A 17,625-nucleotide genomic window follows, 5' to 3' on the forward strand; every position below is an offset into this window, starting at 1 on the left:
TAGAATAAATACAGGCAGTCCTCGGGTTACGTCGGACTCGATGTACATTGTTTCGTGGTTACATCGCCATCTCCCATTTATTTTTTATATAAAAAAAAGTTCCGTCATTTCGACGTATGGACATACGTGTTTTATGTTTTTTATTATTTATTTACTACAAGGTCAGGAATTGTTATCTTTTAAATTTTTTTTTTTTTTACTGTTTCATTTCATTACTGCTGTTTATGTGCTCCATGTGAGTGACGTAGGTGCTTATGTAGGTGGGTTCCTACTTATGGTGAAAATCGCGGGTCTCTGACATAACCCGAGGACCTACTGTACTTTATTCCACTAATTTGAAAGGCAAATTATCATTACAAATTTATTTTAAAACTGTGAATTACTCACCAGTGAAAGTACCCCCTGCTAAAAATAAAGTATCTTTGTCATATTTAACATTGAGACGAATGGGTTTTTCAGGGTCTGGAAGAATCATTAACTTAATTATAGGTCCTTCTATGGTATTCCTGTTATGGATGGCTTTCACCTGCATAGTATGTTTTCCTCTAAAAAGGAAAAAATGGGGGAAAGGATTCAAATTACATTAGTTATAATCTAAAAATTCTGAGAATTTATACATAGTTTAACTCATTTAGGTAACTACTCTTGCTCATTCTATCACCTAACACTAAAGAGAAGGCTAGTTTATTACTCTTTTCTTTTTAATTCCTTGCCAGAGGATATTTTTTCTATTGATTTTAGAGTTTGGAAGAGAGTTGAGGGAAGGAGGGAAGAAGAGAAGGAGAGAGAAATATCGATGTGAGAGAGACACATTGATTGGCTGCCTCCCCCAGGTGCCCCAACAGAGGCCAGGGATCAAACCTGCAACTCAGGTATATGCCATTGACAAGGAATTGAACCTGTGGCCCTGCAGTGGTTGGGCTGACACTCTAACCATTGAGATACACCGGCCAGGACAGTTTATTACTCTTAACTTCAGCAAATAATAAGAAAAAACAGTCTGTATAATACTAATAACCATTAAACTCTCAGTTCTTACCTAGGGGCATAAACACTGAACAATCCCAAATTAGCCCTGCCCCTTTCATCTGTTTTATACTGTTGGTTTGAAGGCGTGAGCTAAAAATAAAACAAAATAAAATAATTAGAAAATTCTAGAGATGAAATTCAATTTCTCTATTACTAATTTAAAAGTTATAGTTGCATACACTTCTAAAACCTACAACTTTCTAATTTCACAAATACTGTATATTACAAAACTGGGGTTCTGGGGAATGGCATGGGAGAAATAAACATAAATACACACACACACACACACACACACACACACATAATTCAAGGCATCATAATACTATGTCCACTTTTACTTCATCTTTTATCTTTTTTTCTCCCTCACCCAAGGATATCCTTTTTTCATTGATTTCAGAGGGAGGAAAGAAGGGAAAGAGAGAAGGAGGGAGAGAGAGACACTGATATAAGAAACATCAATAGGCTGCCTCCCATACTTGCCCTGAATGGAGATGGAACCCAAAACCTGGGTATGAGCCCTAACCGGGAATTGAACGCACCACCTTTGGTGTATAGGACAATGCTCCAACCAACTAAGCTACACCAGTCAAGGCTCATCGTTATCTTTATGTCTATCAAATGTGCTTCTAAATTTTTGTTGCAATACTACCTTCATAGTGATAACCAAGCTTCTAGTTTCAGGTGATTAAGAATCAGTTGCCACATTTCCTAATAATTGATTAGAAAAGTCTGTCAGCATTTTTATCTAGTAACTAGAGTCATATTCTTATTTGGGATAGAAAATAATCACTGTTTAACCCTCTTAGAAACAAACATTAAGAACAAAAGTGAATTTGTAAAGTGTGATAGCGAAAATCATACTCCTAAAACCTAATACTTATTTCTGCTTAATGGAGCCTAAAGATAGGATAACTACTAGTATAGTAGATGAAGAAAAAAATAAAAGCAACAGTTGGAGAGGCAAAAATGATAAGTGAAATGATAGAATAAAGTCCTATACTTTTACCTGTCACATTTACCCTTTGATCCCTTATCTCTCAACCCATTTTCCTCAAAATAGGCCCTAAATCCTTATTGCTAAGCCAGAGAAGCAAGTCTATTTCTGATTGCATAGCAGCAATATCATCTTTTTGACAGATTATTTTAACCCTGATTACTTTAGTATGAAAACAAGTCCATGTGGATCACAAGCCATTCTCGGCACTTTAAAATCCTGTATGTCTTTTTCTTTTTAATCCTCACCCAATAATATGCTTTTTGCATAGGGGATGACTCTCCAACTAACTCAATCACCAGCCATGGCTCTCTTATATGTGAGGATTGAAAACAAGTCCTGTATGTCTTTTAAGATCAACTTTTTAGGTCCTGGTAAATCCCTATTGGGGTTCTTATTGAACTGATAGATTAATTTCCAGGAACTGTGTATTTACATATTATCAACTGTTTTCATTCACTAAAATTATAAAATTCAAGTCTGGCTGAATATTACCTCAGGAACTCTCTCTGTGTTGCCTGGTAACAACCTTGCTGGAGCAAATTAATTCCCTTCAACCAATAGGAGGGATTGTGTCAAAACACAACTTTGTAAGAGACTGGCAACTTCTAGCTTTTCCCCTCATAGAAAGGCCTCCAACTTTGCACCAAGCATTCAAAGTCCCTAGTAGATTCTAAGCAGTTGGTTATCCCAATATTTAGGTAAGAATACTTAATATTTGACTTCCTAATATCCAGCACTATGTTTGCCCCCAAATATTACAAGGCCATGTACATGACTGCCCCATACCCTAGAACAACCCAGGGTAGTTTTAGCAGCTATGCCTAGGCCCTAGTAGGTACCTATCATGACTTTTTTTGCTTATCCTCAGCTTGTAAGTTTCCCCAATACCTGTTCCTTAACTCATACTGCGGGTCATTATATCTGCCCTCCAGTCACACCTTGTCAGTGTTATCTATTCATCCTAATCCAAAATCCAAATATTAGTAACCTAATACAGAGGGAATATGCAAATTGACCATCACACCGTCACAAAGATGGCAGGGCCCATAGCCACAAGATGGCGGCGCCCATCCCCTCAGCCCTGCTGGAGTCCCCCAGTCCTTTCAGCCCCGCTGGGGGTGGGGGGTGGCAGGCACGGTGTGGCCAGACCCACCCTCAGCCCCCCAGGGCCGGCCCAAGGCACAGGCAAGCCTCGGGTGTCGGCTGCCCAGCCGCTCAGGGTGGGCCCGAGGCACAGGCAAGCCTTGGATAGTGGCTGCCCAAGGCTCAGGAAACCAGGGCCAGCCAAGGCTTGCGCTGCTGGCAGTGGCAGCAGCAGAGGTGTGATGTGGGTGTCGCCTTCCTCTTATCGCCGGGCGCCTCCTGCCCCTGAGGGCTCCTGGACTGTGAGAGGGGGCAGGCCGGTCTGAGGGACTCCCCCCTCCAGAGCATGAATTTTCATGCACCGGGCCTCTAGTTACACAATAAATACTCAAACAGTCATAACTGAAGAACGCTGCTAACTTCTTACAGTGCTTGTAAGATATAAACTTTATTTCCATAAAATAATTATGAAAAATCTTTAAATTGATAAAAATCTTTAAGTATAGACATTATGTTATGTAGGACTACATTTAAAAAAAAGAAATGTGACACCTAAAGACATTATTATAAGAATGAAATCGAAAATTTTAAGTGAAAATTATTTAAGGACATTTAAAACTTACCTTTAAATTGTTAGCTTTTATGATATTTATTTTAACCAGTGGTACAGGTGCTGGATTATCCCACTGATCACAAAGTTGAACAATGAGAGGATGCTGTAATTCTTTTCCATTAATTACTGGAACAAACTGATACACATATAAATATTTTAAGAAGCACTAAATATGTGTCAAACAATATCATTACTATTTGTATACTTATAAAATCATCATAAAGTCTATCTCTGTTCTACTCACAAATGGTTTCTTTCATCAATTAAAATAAAATTTTAAAAGTCAATTATATTACTAATGATCCTCATAGAAATGATTAATAATTCAATAAAAGGTCAGGGCACATGCAGGAGGCAACCAATCAATGTGTCTCTCGCACACTGATGTTTTTCTCTCTCTCTCTCTCTGCCTCCTCCCTCCCCTCCACTCTCTCTAAAAAAATCAATGGAAAAAATTCTCAGGATTTAAAAAAAAAAAAGGATAATCTCAAACTAGGGCACAGGCATGTAAACTCTTCTTAAATGATCTGCTTCTTTAGAAGTAAATTTTATCTACTACCATAGTCATATGAGTTCATTTTCCTTTAGAAAAAAATGTAAGCTATCATACCAAAAGGTGCCTTGCTATACCATAAGTAAATGCCAGAATCTAAACATTTCAATATTACAATTCTAAAAATTTAGTAAAAGCTCAACAAAAGTAACAGATTTGATAGGCATTTGCAGAATTAGATTTTAAGATTTAACTACTTGCACAGGAAGACATACTTAAGTTTTTATGGATATAATGACTTGATATCTGAAATATGTTTTAAAACTCCAATAAAAACATTTTTTTAAGTCAGTGAGAGAGAATGAAACAAAATTGGTAAAAACCAGTAAGAGTTTCATTATACTATTTTCACTTTTTTGGATGTTTGAAAATATAACATATTTAGGATTTGAATTATTATACTGTTTTTTAACAAACAAGGACACAGTAATGTATTAAATAAAGTATAAAGAATCGTATTATTTTGTCCTTTTGCTGTCCTTTAACCGTTCCTATTGTTATCTGTTGTTCCTTTAACAACAAAATATATCTGTTTTGATCCACTGACAAGCTGAAAGAAATAAGCCATGTGATATTAAGTTCTTTCAATCAAGGCAGGAAGTTACTTACCTCCTTTAATTCTGGCCAGTCTATAAGGAGAAGTTTAGCTGGTGGTCCAGAAATTAGCTGTACTCGAATAAAGTCAGAAAACTCACGCCAAGTAAAACAAAGATCCTTATTTCCAGGAGGACCTGGAATAAATTTGATGCCTCTTACACTTATACTCTGTGTATTTTCCTAGTGAGGAAAAAAGTACATTGAGAAGATAGGAAGATGTGCTTCTGGGTAAAACAATCGCAAATAACTTGCACACATGTCAACATTGGCATACCATGAATTTCATTTCCTTCAGAGGAGAAACTGAATTTCTTTTTTTGTAAAGGAGAGATCTAAAAGTCTGGCTATGTATTTTTATCTTACTTTGTCTAAATCAGTGGTTCTCAACCTTCTGGCCCTTTAAATGCAGTTCCTCATGTTGTGACCCAACCATAAAATTATTTTCGTTGCTACTTCATAACTGTAATGTTGCTACTGTTATGAATCGTAATGTAAATATCTGATATGCAGGATGGTCTTAGGCGACCCCTGTGAAAGGGTCATTCGATCGCCAAAGGGGTTGCAACCCACAGGTTGAGAACCGCTGGTCTAAATCCTATCTTATTTACACTGACATGGTCTCCTTTCTGTTCCCACATAGCCAAGCAGGTGCTTGCCTAATACCCTTTGCACTTGCTCTTTCCCTCTGTTTGTAACATTCTTTACCAGATATCTACATGGCTTTTCTTTTGTTTGTTTTTGCATATAGGATATCTTATTCAGAGGGGTCTTCCCTGACCAATCAATATAATGTCACTCTATTCCCTTACCATGATTTATTTTTCTTCTTATCAGTCATGTCTTACCTATTGCATGCTCTCCAAATTACAAGGTGATCTCTAAGAAGGTAGAAGCTTTGATTTGTCACTGATTAATTCCTGGTACTTAGAATACCTAACACATCATATTAATGGAAATCAATAAAACTAGCTTGTAATTTTTACAATGTGATTGAATGACATAAACCAGTTACACACTGGCATGAGTACTGTAGTATTTGCATTTTAATACCGACTCTTAATGATTTCATCTTAATTTCCACTGAGTAGAAAGTCATATTTTAAAAATTAGACTTAAAATTTTATGCTTTGTTTGTAAACAACTGTTTGTAGAATATTTTCTGTAAAAAGACATTGTAAAATAATCCACATTAATCTCCCCAAAACCCCAATAAGTGCTCTAAATGGACTCTACTTGGGTCTTAGAATTCCTCTTCTTTCACCTACTCTGTTCTCGCAGGTTCCCTGAAGGTCTAACTTCCACACCTCTTTTTCCCTAAACATGTCTTTAATCTCTCTAGAATACATTGTGTCTGCTTGTTTTAAATTGAAATAAGTGTACCACAATTCTTATTTTAAACTAATCTCAATTAACTCCACAGTTGTAAAGTTTCACAATTACTTTAATAAAGAGTGTGAGCACTTAGAAATTTGATTTAAACAGCTGCATGAAAAACTGCCCTAATATTTATATTCAAGTGCTTATAGGTGAAATTGTGTGATGTATAGAATTTGCTTCAAAAATGGTATGATAAGGAGGGAAGTAATGACTTGAAGCTGAGTGATGAGAGCATGGGATTTATTTATACTATTTAATCTATATTTTGCATATGTTCAAAAATTTTAATTACAAAAAGGTTTTATAATTTCTTTTATGATTTTTTTTGCTATAAGTACTAAAATCAAATTTCTTTTAGTTTATTTTAGTTTCCCCCAAATTTTGTCACATGTAAACCAATGGCATTAGCCAACTGTAGTGAAAAGCAGCCATACCTGAAAGGTAGTTTTCAACTGTGAGCTATCAAGTCCAATACCAGCAATTCCCAAGGCAGATAAAGAACTTGGTGAAAATGCTTGAATCTGATTTCCATACTGATCTGTAACTATTACAACTAAAAGGAAAGTTTGATTTCAAAGTGTTATCTTTTAATAAAAGATACAAATATCTATAAATACACTTATATACTTTAATAAATTATGCCTAAAAACTCACTTTGTTCTTGTTTGTATTTTTATAAAAAAGTTATACTCACTTACCTTATAATCAATCACAACAAAAACATCAAGAATATATATACATTTGAGTTTATTCATTTAAAATGATGCTGATGCTAACCAGATTTTTACCATAAAAATTTGAAGAAAATAATTTAGTATTACATATCTAGATCAGCGATTTTCAACCAGTGTGACCTGACACCCTGGTGTGCCACAAGAATCTGTAAAATATGTAATACCTGACTATTTAGTCAGGGACACTGACCTCTTTTCCCTTAGATTGGCAAATTAAAAAATGACAATGACTAACATAACAAAAGCCGTGCAGTGTGAATGTCCTGTCTTAAACCATAAATATAGAGATCATATAATAGAGTTGCTTCTTATTAATCAAATTGCATAATAAGGTTGTATCTGATTAATTCTTGGTACCAGACATACAAGTGTAGGCACCTGATTTTTTTAAAAAGTCGCTCTGGAGCAAAAAGGGTAGATCATTACTATTAGATTATGTGTCAAACAAGAAGAAAAAGGTTGAAAATCACTGTTTTAGATATATGAAAAATATAGGATAAATATGTATTCACTGGTATGAGCGAACGTTTTTTCCAACACATTTTTTACCAAATTAATTTCACAGTATGTCAGCCTGGGCAAAAATAGTGAAAACACTTCAATCTTTTCTGACAATGGATTTTAAACCAGTAATTGTATATAAACCCAAAGCTTTCCTTTCAGATTACATATGCCAAAACATGAACATAAATACATATTATATAAGCTTTTGTGTTTTGTTTTGTTTTTAACACTGGACATACTAACCTATTTCCCCTTGAAGCTCTTGGCCCATCTGTACTGTTTTTGCTCCTTTCAACTCACACTTTAGATGTTTAGGTTCATCAGGTAGGGGTCTGAAATTGGTTAAGTTAAAAGGTTTTAGTCACACCATTCATTGTACAAAAAATTTAAAGTAGTTACAATATGCTAAAGATATATGTATCACTCACTTTCTAAAACTCAAATGTAATAATTCCCCTCCAAATAACCCAAGAGTAAATAAAGGCAGCTTGCAAAGAGTATAGAATACTGACAGAAAAAAATTACATAAATGTTAAATCATAGTATCTATGCTGGATTAAAAAGAAATTATAACGAGAGCACTGAGAAAGAAAAGAAGGTTAAGAATAACCATTAAGAGATCTAACTATAGTTGGAAAGTAGTACATCTGAAAATTTTATGGAGCTATTTAAAGTGTTGGAAAAAGTATGAAAATGGGTAGAAGGCTTGAAATGAAGGAGGTTGCCAGAAAAGAGATGGTCAAGGAAGTGACAGGCGAAGGTGAAAGATAAGATTTTTAATATATTTACCTCCCTTCCCCTTTTCTATCAGTTCTATATATTGGGTCTGGTTGGAGTCAGCTTTGAATCTCATCAATAACCAAGGAATATTTCCTTCTGAACAATACATTGACTAATAAGGTTGTATATTTCATATTTTCCGTGTCTTCCATTTTGCAGGTGTTTCACTGTTGCTTGCACTAGGAAGACTTTCCTTTAATGCAAGTTTTGGCTCTTACAGATACTAGAGGGCCAATTAATTAAGCACAGGGCTATACTGATATTAAAAACTAATCACTATCTCCAGTGAGGTTTTTTTCCAAAGACAACCTACTATATTTCACAGAAATTGTGATATTTCCTACATTAAAAAGAAATTTTACATGACTGCTTTTGAGAAAAGTATTTTTATTGCCATATGCTGAATTTTGAAATATCTCCATGTGTTATATGTCCACAAACCTTACTGTAAATGCACTTTCCAAAGACACATGATCATCCTGAAATGAAACCTGGCAATAGCGCATATCTTTTACAGATGTTGGTACTTGTACATCAGGAAGCAGACCTTGCAGCAAGTGTTCTTTGTTAATCTCAGGAGTCCAATTAACCTAAGAGAAAAATTACATAGTTAACAATAATAAAAAGTTTAGTCTAATATCCTCCTACTGCCAACTATCTTACTAAGTGAAGACTCTTAAAGTTAAATTATAACCCAGGCTCTCTCCCTCTGAGGAAAAAGAAGTCTCCCTTATGACCAGAATGATGGTGGGTCATATCTGTATATATAAAAGGCTAATATGTAATTTGTCCCCACGGGAGTTCGACCGGGAGTTTGCTCACTCACTATGACATGCGCTGAACACCAGGGGGCAGTGCGAAATGAAGGAAGGCCCTGGCCAGCAGTCAGCAGCTGGGGAAGGAAGGCCTTGGCCAGCAGCCAGAAGGCCGCGATAGTGCCTGATCGCTGGCCAGGCCTAGGAACCCTACCCATGCATGAATTTCGTGCACCAGGCCTCTAGTTATTATGATAAAAAAGTATCTTCTACGTTGTTTTTGCTATTAATGTTGCCATATCTTTCAATGCAATATAAAAATTCTTAGGTTATTTCTTTAGAGTTTTACTACAAGATTCTCACTGTGATAATTATGGTTTAAAAATAACATATAGATCATATTACATGATCAATTCTGAGAGGTAATTTTCATTTTTTAAAAAGAATCTTATTAATATGGACTTTGAAGAGATTCTGAGTGGACCTTTGTTCAGCAAACACAGAAGTTATGCCCACCGATGATAATTACCTCTGGCCACCTTTTGGCTTTAATCCATTCTTTTGCTAAATCTTTATTTTATATATATACATATTTTTATTGATTTCAGAGAGGAAGGGAGAGGGAGAGAGAGATAGAAACATCAATGATGAGAAAGAATCATTAATTGGCTATCTCCTGCATGCCCCCTACTGAGGATCGAACCCACAACCAAGGCATATGCCCTTGAGCGGAACTGAACCCATGACCCTTCAGTTTGCAGGCCGGCGCTCTATCCACCAAGCCAAGCTAGCTAGGGCTAAATCTTTATTGTTGAAAGTTTTACATATGTCCCCTTATTCCCCCCCCCCCCCCAATTGACCTCTTCTAGCTTTAATCCATTCTTGAATGCTTTTAGCTCTAATTTAATTTTGCACCTCTTGCATTCCATATTTTAATTTGTTACTAGATCCATATTTTAAAGATGATTATCCCACTCTATCCTACTTTTAAATTTCCAATCTTTTCTATTTAAGAATTTTTTTAGCCCAACTTTGTTGTAATTCTTAAATAATTGGTATTCTATTATTTTCATCCCAATTTATGATGCTCTAATCTGTTTAGTCACCTTTTAATCTTTTTATTTATTTATTTATTTAAAATATATTTTATTGATTTTTTACAGAGAGGAAGGGAAAGGGATAGAGAGTTAGAAACATTGATGAAAGAGAAACATCGACCAGCTGCCTCCTGAACACTCCCCACTGGGGATGTGCCCGCAACCAAGGTACATGCCCTTGACCGGAATCGAACCTGGGACCCTTGAGTCTGCAAGCTGATGCTCTATCCACAGAGCCAAACTGGTTAGGGCCTTTTAATCTTTTTAAACCATGTTTCATTCTCATTTAGTCTATATTATACTTTTTTTTTTTTTTTAATAATAGAAGCAAGTAGGACTTACACAAAAAGCTGTGCTATCCCTTCAATGAATTCCTAGTTCAGTTTGGGCTGACTTTCCTCAATATTGAAGAATTATATAAAGACCACAAAAACCACTTTAAAGACTATACATTTAATTTATTAAAATAATAGTATTTAATATCTTGTATTATCAATGAAGAGGTGCATGTTTTAAAATCTCTGGAACCCAAGAAATATAAAACTACTAGATTTGAGGCAAAAATGTGTCAAATGTAGGCCACAAGCTCTGAGAATGGCCAAAAGAAAGGTATATACAGGAAGAGGCTCTCCAGTCAATTCTTCTTCACCTCAGTAAGAAAAAGAATGTGGAACTAGTTTAGAAGCCAGGTTCCTTGACACCACTTTTAAACCACTCAGCCAACTCTGCTGATATAGGGTAAAAATGATTTGAGCCTCCCTTTTAGGATTATTTCTCTCTCAATCCTCTCTTCTCTCATTAATGAGGGAAAACATAAACTAGCTGGAGCAGAGGTTATTCCAAATAAAAATTTTAAAATAAGGTCAGTTGAACCCCTGGTTAAACAATTCTTTAAAATATCAGTTATTATTTTTGGAAACTCAAGATGACTATAGGACATGACAGTATAAAAAAAGTAAGTTCTACATCTGTCCCACAACAGCAACTGTCCAAATATTTAGTTAATTAGAATCCCTTGCATAAGGGTCCACAAACGTTGGAATTCCAGAGATGGGGGTATGTTTATCTCTAATTGCCTTAAATGAACCTGGGATTTTAAAAATTAGTTTCTCACATAAAGAGTTTTTCTCTAAGAATGTCAAAGAGAAAAGTACAGTTTGTTCTGCCTATAATGCTTGGTTTGAAAATGTTTGTTCTAATGCAATTAAAATAATAGGGAAACTTTTGAGTATAAAAGCAATTTTACTTTACAATAGTTGAACACAAAAAACTGTTGAGCCAAGCCATGCAGAATATATAAAACAACACACCTCAAACACCTATCAGCCTCCTCAGCCAATTATGTGTATTGAGCCACATGAACACATCTAGTGATTTCACAAGCTGCAAACCCTTCCTGTACCCACTTCCACAAGTAAACTCACATATTTTTTATAGTGTTCATGGACTTCTTAATCATTTAACATGTGTTACTGCTACTGTTTTTGGTACTATTTTATTAGTTTCCTATTTTTTTTTTAAATGGGTGAGTGATGAGGTTTGAATATTGTGCCTCTAATTCCCATTTTCCCATAAACCCTGTGTTTTTTATTGCACCATTTTACACACAACGACTTTTAGGAATTTACATGTTTCATTACAGCATAATTGACAGTACTTTTAAAGAAGTAAGCAATCTACTTTATGTGATAAAATTTAATCATTTTGATTTGGGTCTCTGTTAAGTGAGATGTTAAGTTTCAACATATAGATTAACCCATTTTAGGTACAAATGATATATTCAAATTTCAGCAAACTGATGAAAACCACCTAAAGTTACTGAGAACCTACTAAACTATTTTCTAAGATCATGCTTTTAGCAATTGTTATACCAATTTGAAGTGGCCAAATCAGGACTCTGTATAATTAACAATACTACTTCATTATTTACCTTTAACAGACCTTTTATTAGGGCCTTCAGAATAGCTATAAATAGATTGCTGCAGTAAGATGGTGATTTTGATTGTGGATACAGCAATACAGCTGCCAGGTAGTGACAACTAAACAAAATACCAAACATTGGAATTTGGTTTTAAGTGTCAAAATCATGTCACACATGACTCATTCACGTTTCAGTCTAGTGCATGAAAAAAAACTCTTATTTTGCCTAGAATTATAACTGATGGTAGTATTTCTCTTTGGTAAGATTCTTCTTAGAGGTTCCGTATAAAACTTCTTGTTCAGAGAGTGACATTAGAGGAATGGAGGTGTGAGAGAACTCTTGGCCTGTCCCACTAACTGTCAATAAGTTAACCAACTATAATTCAACAAAGAAATCCCTGCTCAACACAGATGCATGCCTGAGACCCGCACATTGAAACATCTAAAGGTGAACAAAAAGGAGTAAATGGGAGACAAGAAGGAAAGCACAGACAGCCCCCAGAATAGGCCTGCAGCCAGGAGCTCTTGGCCCAGTTGGGAGAGGGAGAAAGCTGGTGGTAGCACATGCATCCTTGGGCCGGAGGAACAGAGAGCTGTGGGGAGCAGCCCAGCAGGGCAAGCAGCGAGGAAGCGAGTGAACAGTGCCTGAGACGGCAGATGCCTGACAGGGCACACAGGGTTCTGCCCTGCAGCTCTCCACTGTTGGGCAGGGCAATGGTGTTTCATACAAAGAAACAGAACCACAGAGCCCTGTTGCCACTTGGAATCCGAAAACTTGCCTCACATTGTTCTTAGAGTCGGGTCCAGGAGCATATCTATAATAATAAAAGTGTAATATGCTAATTAGACCAGACATCCTTCAGGAAGTCCTGCCATCCTTCTGGACAAAGCTGGGGCTGCAAGGGAAGCCTGGGTCCCGGGCTGCCTGCTGGCAGCCGGAAGGAAGCCCGGGTCCCGGGAACCAGAAGGAAGTTCGGGTCCCAGGTGCCAGAGGGAAGCCAGTGCTGGCAGCTGGAGGAAAAAGGCCGCATCTTGCACAAATTTCATGCATCAGGCCTCTTAACTGTCTGTAAATCAAGAGCTATTGCAGTAGAACCGCTGTTTCCCTCTATGACTGATCCCCAGGAGGGATACTTGGAGCATAACCCCACGGGGTCAGGGATCCCCATTATGGTGAGGGCATAACAAATCCCACCCCTAAGCAGCGCAGCTGTACTGTCTTACGGAAGACGTGGAGGTCAACCCTGATAGATCACAGAGGCAAAAAAATCTTGCAATTCAGCATCATCTACTGGAAAATAGTAGAAAGACCTTTTCATTAATATAGACAGATATAAATGCTTAGGCAAAGAACAGCAAACACTACTAATAACAACAGTAACAAGGATGATCAGAAAAAAAAATGAAAAATCTGCAGAAGCAAGCTGGAACACTGGGAATTATCTTACCTAATAAAGAGGGAATATGCAAATAGACCACCACACCATAACGGTCAAGATGGCTGTGCCCACAGTGGAGGCAGGGATTCCATAACACAAGATGGCTGCACCCACAGGAGAGGCTGAGTTCCTGTAATAAGCCTTAATGAGCAATCAGCAGGGACCTGAGGCTGCGCCCTCCGCCTGGTGGGGCTTGACAGGGGACATTAGGCCATGCCCCCCACCTGGCAGGGCTTGATGTGGGACCTCAGACTATGTCCCCCACCTGGCAGGGCTTGACAGGGGACCTCAGGCTGTGCCCCCCGCCCGGGTGCCAGACCGGGGGACCTCAGGGTGCGCCCCCTGCCCCAGCACCGGGCCAGAGGACCTGAGGCTGTGACCCCCACCCGGCGGGGCTTGACAAGGGTGTGGCCAGCCGGGTCTGGATCTAGCCCAATGGGAGTGGGGCCAGCCATATCTGGATCTAGCCCAATGAGGGTGGGGCCGGCCAGGTCTGGGTCTCGCGTGATTTCGAGGTGCATGTGGGTGGGCAGGGACCCAACTCTGGTTCCTGTGGCGCACCCCAGAGTCTGACAGGAGGAAGATTTTCATATACATTTTACGAATTTTTTTCATCTCTGACACTTCTATTATAGAGAAAGGGCAAATAGCAATATTAAAGTATTTTCTCTAATTAATTCCCTTTTAATGTGCATAAATTTCGTGCACCAGGTCACTAGGGTGATATAAATGACAGATTTCAAGACTGCAGTTCTGAAAATACTCAGTCAGAAGTGAGAAAATATAGACAGACAATTCAATGCACCCAGAAAACAAATCAATGAACAAAATGAGTACTTTACCAAAGAGATTGAAACTTTTAAAAAGAACCAATTAGAAATCCTGGAAATGAAGCATGCAATTAAAGAGATTAAGAGTGAACTACTGAGCATAGAAAACAGCCAATCATGGGGGAAAGATTTAGTGATATCCAAGACTAGAGGCCCGGTGCACGAAATTCATGCAGGGAGAGGGGTGTGTCCCTCAGCCCAGCCTGCACCCTCTCCAATCTGGGACCCCTCGAGGGATGTCCGACTGCCGTTTAGGCCCGATCCCGCTGGACATCCCTCTCACAATCCAGGACTGCTGGCTCCCAACTGCTCGCCTGCCTGCCTGCCTCTAACCCAGGGGTGGGCAAACTTTTTGACTCGAGGGCCACAATGGGTTCTTAAACTGGACCAGAGGGCCGGAACAAAAGCATGGATGGAGTGTTTGTGTGAACTAATATAAATTCAAAGTAAACATCATTACATAAAAGGGTACGGTCTTTTTTTTTTAGTTTTATTCATTTCAAGCGGGCCGTAGTTTGCCCACGGCTGCTCTAACCGCTTCTGCCTGCCAGCCTGATCACCCCCTAACCACTCCCCTGCCAGCGTGATTGATGCCTAACTGCTCTCCTGTTGGCCTGATTGTCCCTAACTGCCATCCCCTGTCAGCACAATCACCCCCAACTGCCCTCCCCTGCATGCCTGGTCCCTCCCAACTGCCTTCCCCTGCTGGCCTGATCGCCCACAACTGATCTCCCCTGCTGACCATCTTGTGCTGGCCATCTTGTGTCCACATGGGGGCAGCCATCTTGTGTGTTGGAGTGATGGGCAATTTGCATATTACCTCTTTATTAGATAGGATAGGAATTTAGAAATGACACAGAGGTAAGAGGAGAGAGAGACGTGAGCATAAAGAAAAATGAAAAGAGCTCTATAAGAACTGACTCCATTAGAAAAAGCAATATTAGAATTTAGAATTATAGGCATTCTGGAGGAGAAGAAGGAGCATGGAACAGAGTCTATTCAAACAAATAGTGGATGAGAACTTCCCACACCTATGGAAAGAACTAGATTCTCAAACCCAAGAAGCAAAGAGAACACCTAGTTACTTCAATCCAAAGAGGCCCTCTCTAAGGCACCTGGTTTAAAAGCTGTCAAAAATTAATGACAAAAAATCCTCAAAGCAGGCAGGGAAAAGAAGGAAGTGACCTACAAAGGAAAACCTATCAGAATTTCATCCGACTTCTCAGCAGAAACTCTACAAGACAGAAGAGAGTGGAACCAAATATTCAAATATCTGAAAGAGAAATATTACCAGCCACGAACAATATAACCAGCAAAATTATCCTTGAAATATGAAGGAGAAATAAAGATGTTTCCAGACATACTAAAGCTAAGGCATTTTATCACCAGAAAACCTCCATTACAGGAAATACTCAAGGGAGTTATTCTACCTGAAAAAAAGAACATAAGGTCATAACACTACAAGTAAGATCACCAAAAAACTTACAGCATAAACAGGGATAATTTGTGACAACAAAAACATAAAAAGAAAAGAACCATGGCATATATGCAACTTTATTTTTTTACAAACCTAATAGTAACCACACACAAAAATCCCCAAATCAGGATATATAGCTTAAAAAGGGAGGAAAGAAGTATGGAATATCACAAAACAAAAACAACAAACAGAAACACAAAGAAAATAAAACCAATGGAGGCACAGAGCTACCAGAAAACAAAAGATAAAATGGATATAGGAAATCCTCATACACTAATAAATACCCTAAATGTAAACGGTTTGAATTCACCAATAAAGAGGAACAGTTAGCAGAGTGGATCAGAAAACAAAACCCAAACATACGCTGCATACAAGAGACACATGTAAGATGCAAAGACAAAGGTAGATTCAAAGTAAAAGGATAGAAAATGATTCTCCAAGCAAAACCTCTTATTCAGAGTCTTCCAAACATAAAGTAAAAAAAAAAAAAAAATTCTTAAAAATAACCAATCTGTTGCCCAGCCAGTGTGATGCAGTGGTTAAGCATCAACCTATGAACCAGGATGTCATGGTTCGATTCCCAGTCAGGGCACATGCCTGGGTTGTGGGCTCAATTCCCAGTTGGGGGAGTTTAGGAGGCAGCTAATTGATGATTATCTCTCATCATTGATGCCTCCCCCCCCCCCCTTGCTTGCTCTCCATTCCTCTCTTAAATCAATAAAAACATATTTTTAAAAATAACCAATCTGTTTTATATACTTACTTTAATTTTCTCCGCTAAAGTTGATGTTACATGGATTTCTCTTTCTCCTTCATCATACATTTGAAAGATAAGATTATGCATAACATCGCCTGCTATCCAATTAACCTCATCTTGGTGTTTGATCTGGATTGCCTTTTGTCCTTCCACACTGAATATCTGTAATCTTGCAACATGGCTACTGGGAAGCAACTTAATCGTTTTCTCCACAGGTGCCACATCTTTACAACTCTAGGAAGAGAAGAAAACCAACATATATTGATTGACATCTGTACTTTTTGAAAACAGATTTTAGCTTTAACAGTGAATGTTTTATTACACTGCTTAAAAATTTATTCCAATAATATGGAAGATCAGACTATATACTATTAACATTCATAAGTTTTGTAACTAAGAATATATTGTACTATCAATCATTCCATATTTTATACCACTAAGTTATAAATAAAGATAATGGCCACTTTCTTAAAAACAAAACACTAGCATGTTTGCACTTAAAAGGATTTCCTTCCCCTTATTTGTAAATTTACTTAAAAGTGCCACAAACTTGTAAAATTTTAATCACATAACAGGGATTTGGTGACTAACATTCATTAATAAGATTAAAGATATAAACTATTAAAAGCTTTCAATAAAATCAGGGGCAAATAATTGCCATCAAGTATATTATTTAATATTAGGTTACGCTAGTGCTTTTTCAATTCATTATTAAATGGGATAAGTGGACAAGTTTCCTTATAGCTAGTTAAGGATTTTAAACATCCTAAAGACTAAGCTGGCATATTTATAATTTATTATAGTTATTACATCGGTGTTCCATAGATCAATAAAAATGAGCTGGATTAAGCTTTATAAGTTGATTTTAGGCATACAATATTAAAATCTTATATCATTATTTCATAACCAGGTATAATGCATTACACAAAATTCAAAATAAGCCTAAGCCTAAAATACCTTTACAATCTTCCTTAGCTCATGCCTCTTTCCTTATCGGTTACAGTTCATTCCTATTAAAGCCTATCAAATCCCATCAACATGAAGGACATATTTAAAATTTCTACCTCACAGAATATCAGATAA

At 37.4% G+C, this 17,625-nt stretch overlaps 1 protein-coding gene across 11 annotated transcripts in view; it reads right to left on the reverse strand.

The window, feature by feature from the left end:
- Positions 1 to 17,625, reverse strand: part of SMCHD1 (structural maintenance of chromosomes flexible hinge domain containing 1) — a 152,830-nt gene that overhangs the window by 50,416 nt on the left and 84,789 nt on the right. For all 11 annotated transcript variants that reach the window (XR_004970095.1, XR_004970094.1, XR_004970096.1 and 8 more), the window contains 8 exons: positions 16,549 to 16,776; positions 8,709 to 8,857; positions 7,731 to 7,819; positions 6,684 to 6,802; positions 4,885 to 5,052; positions 3,733 to 3,858; positions 1,040 to 1,119; positions 388 to 545 (listed from right to left, as the gene is read on the reverse strand). Coding sequence is in view for 8 of the 11 variants with exons in the window: in XM_036323403.1 (XP_036179296.1) it covers positions 388 to 545; positions 1,040 to 1,119; positions 3,733 to 3,858; positions 4,885 to 5,052; positions 6,684 to 6,802; positions 7,731 to 7,819; positions 8,709 to 8,857; positions 16,549 to 16,776 (1,117 nt within the window). In the remaining 3 variants the exon portion in view is untranslated. The remainder of the gene's footprint in view (positions 1 to 387; positions 546 to 1,039; positions 1,120 to 3,732; positions 3,859 to 4,884; positions 5,053 to 6,683; positions 6,803 to 7,730; positions 7,820 to 8,708; positions 8,858 to 16,548; positions 16,777 to 17,625) is intronic.

This window comes from Myotis myotis, unplaced genomic scaffold, assembly GCF_014108235.1.
Source record: "Myotis myotis isolate mMyoMyo1 unplaced genomic scaffold, mMyoMyo1.p scaffold_m19_p_9, whole genome shotgun sequence".
In the NCBI taxonomy this organism is placed as follows: domain Eukaryota; kingdom Metazoa; phylum Chordata; class Mammalia; order Chiroptera; family Vespertilionidae; genus Myotis; species Myotis myotis.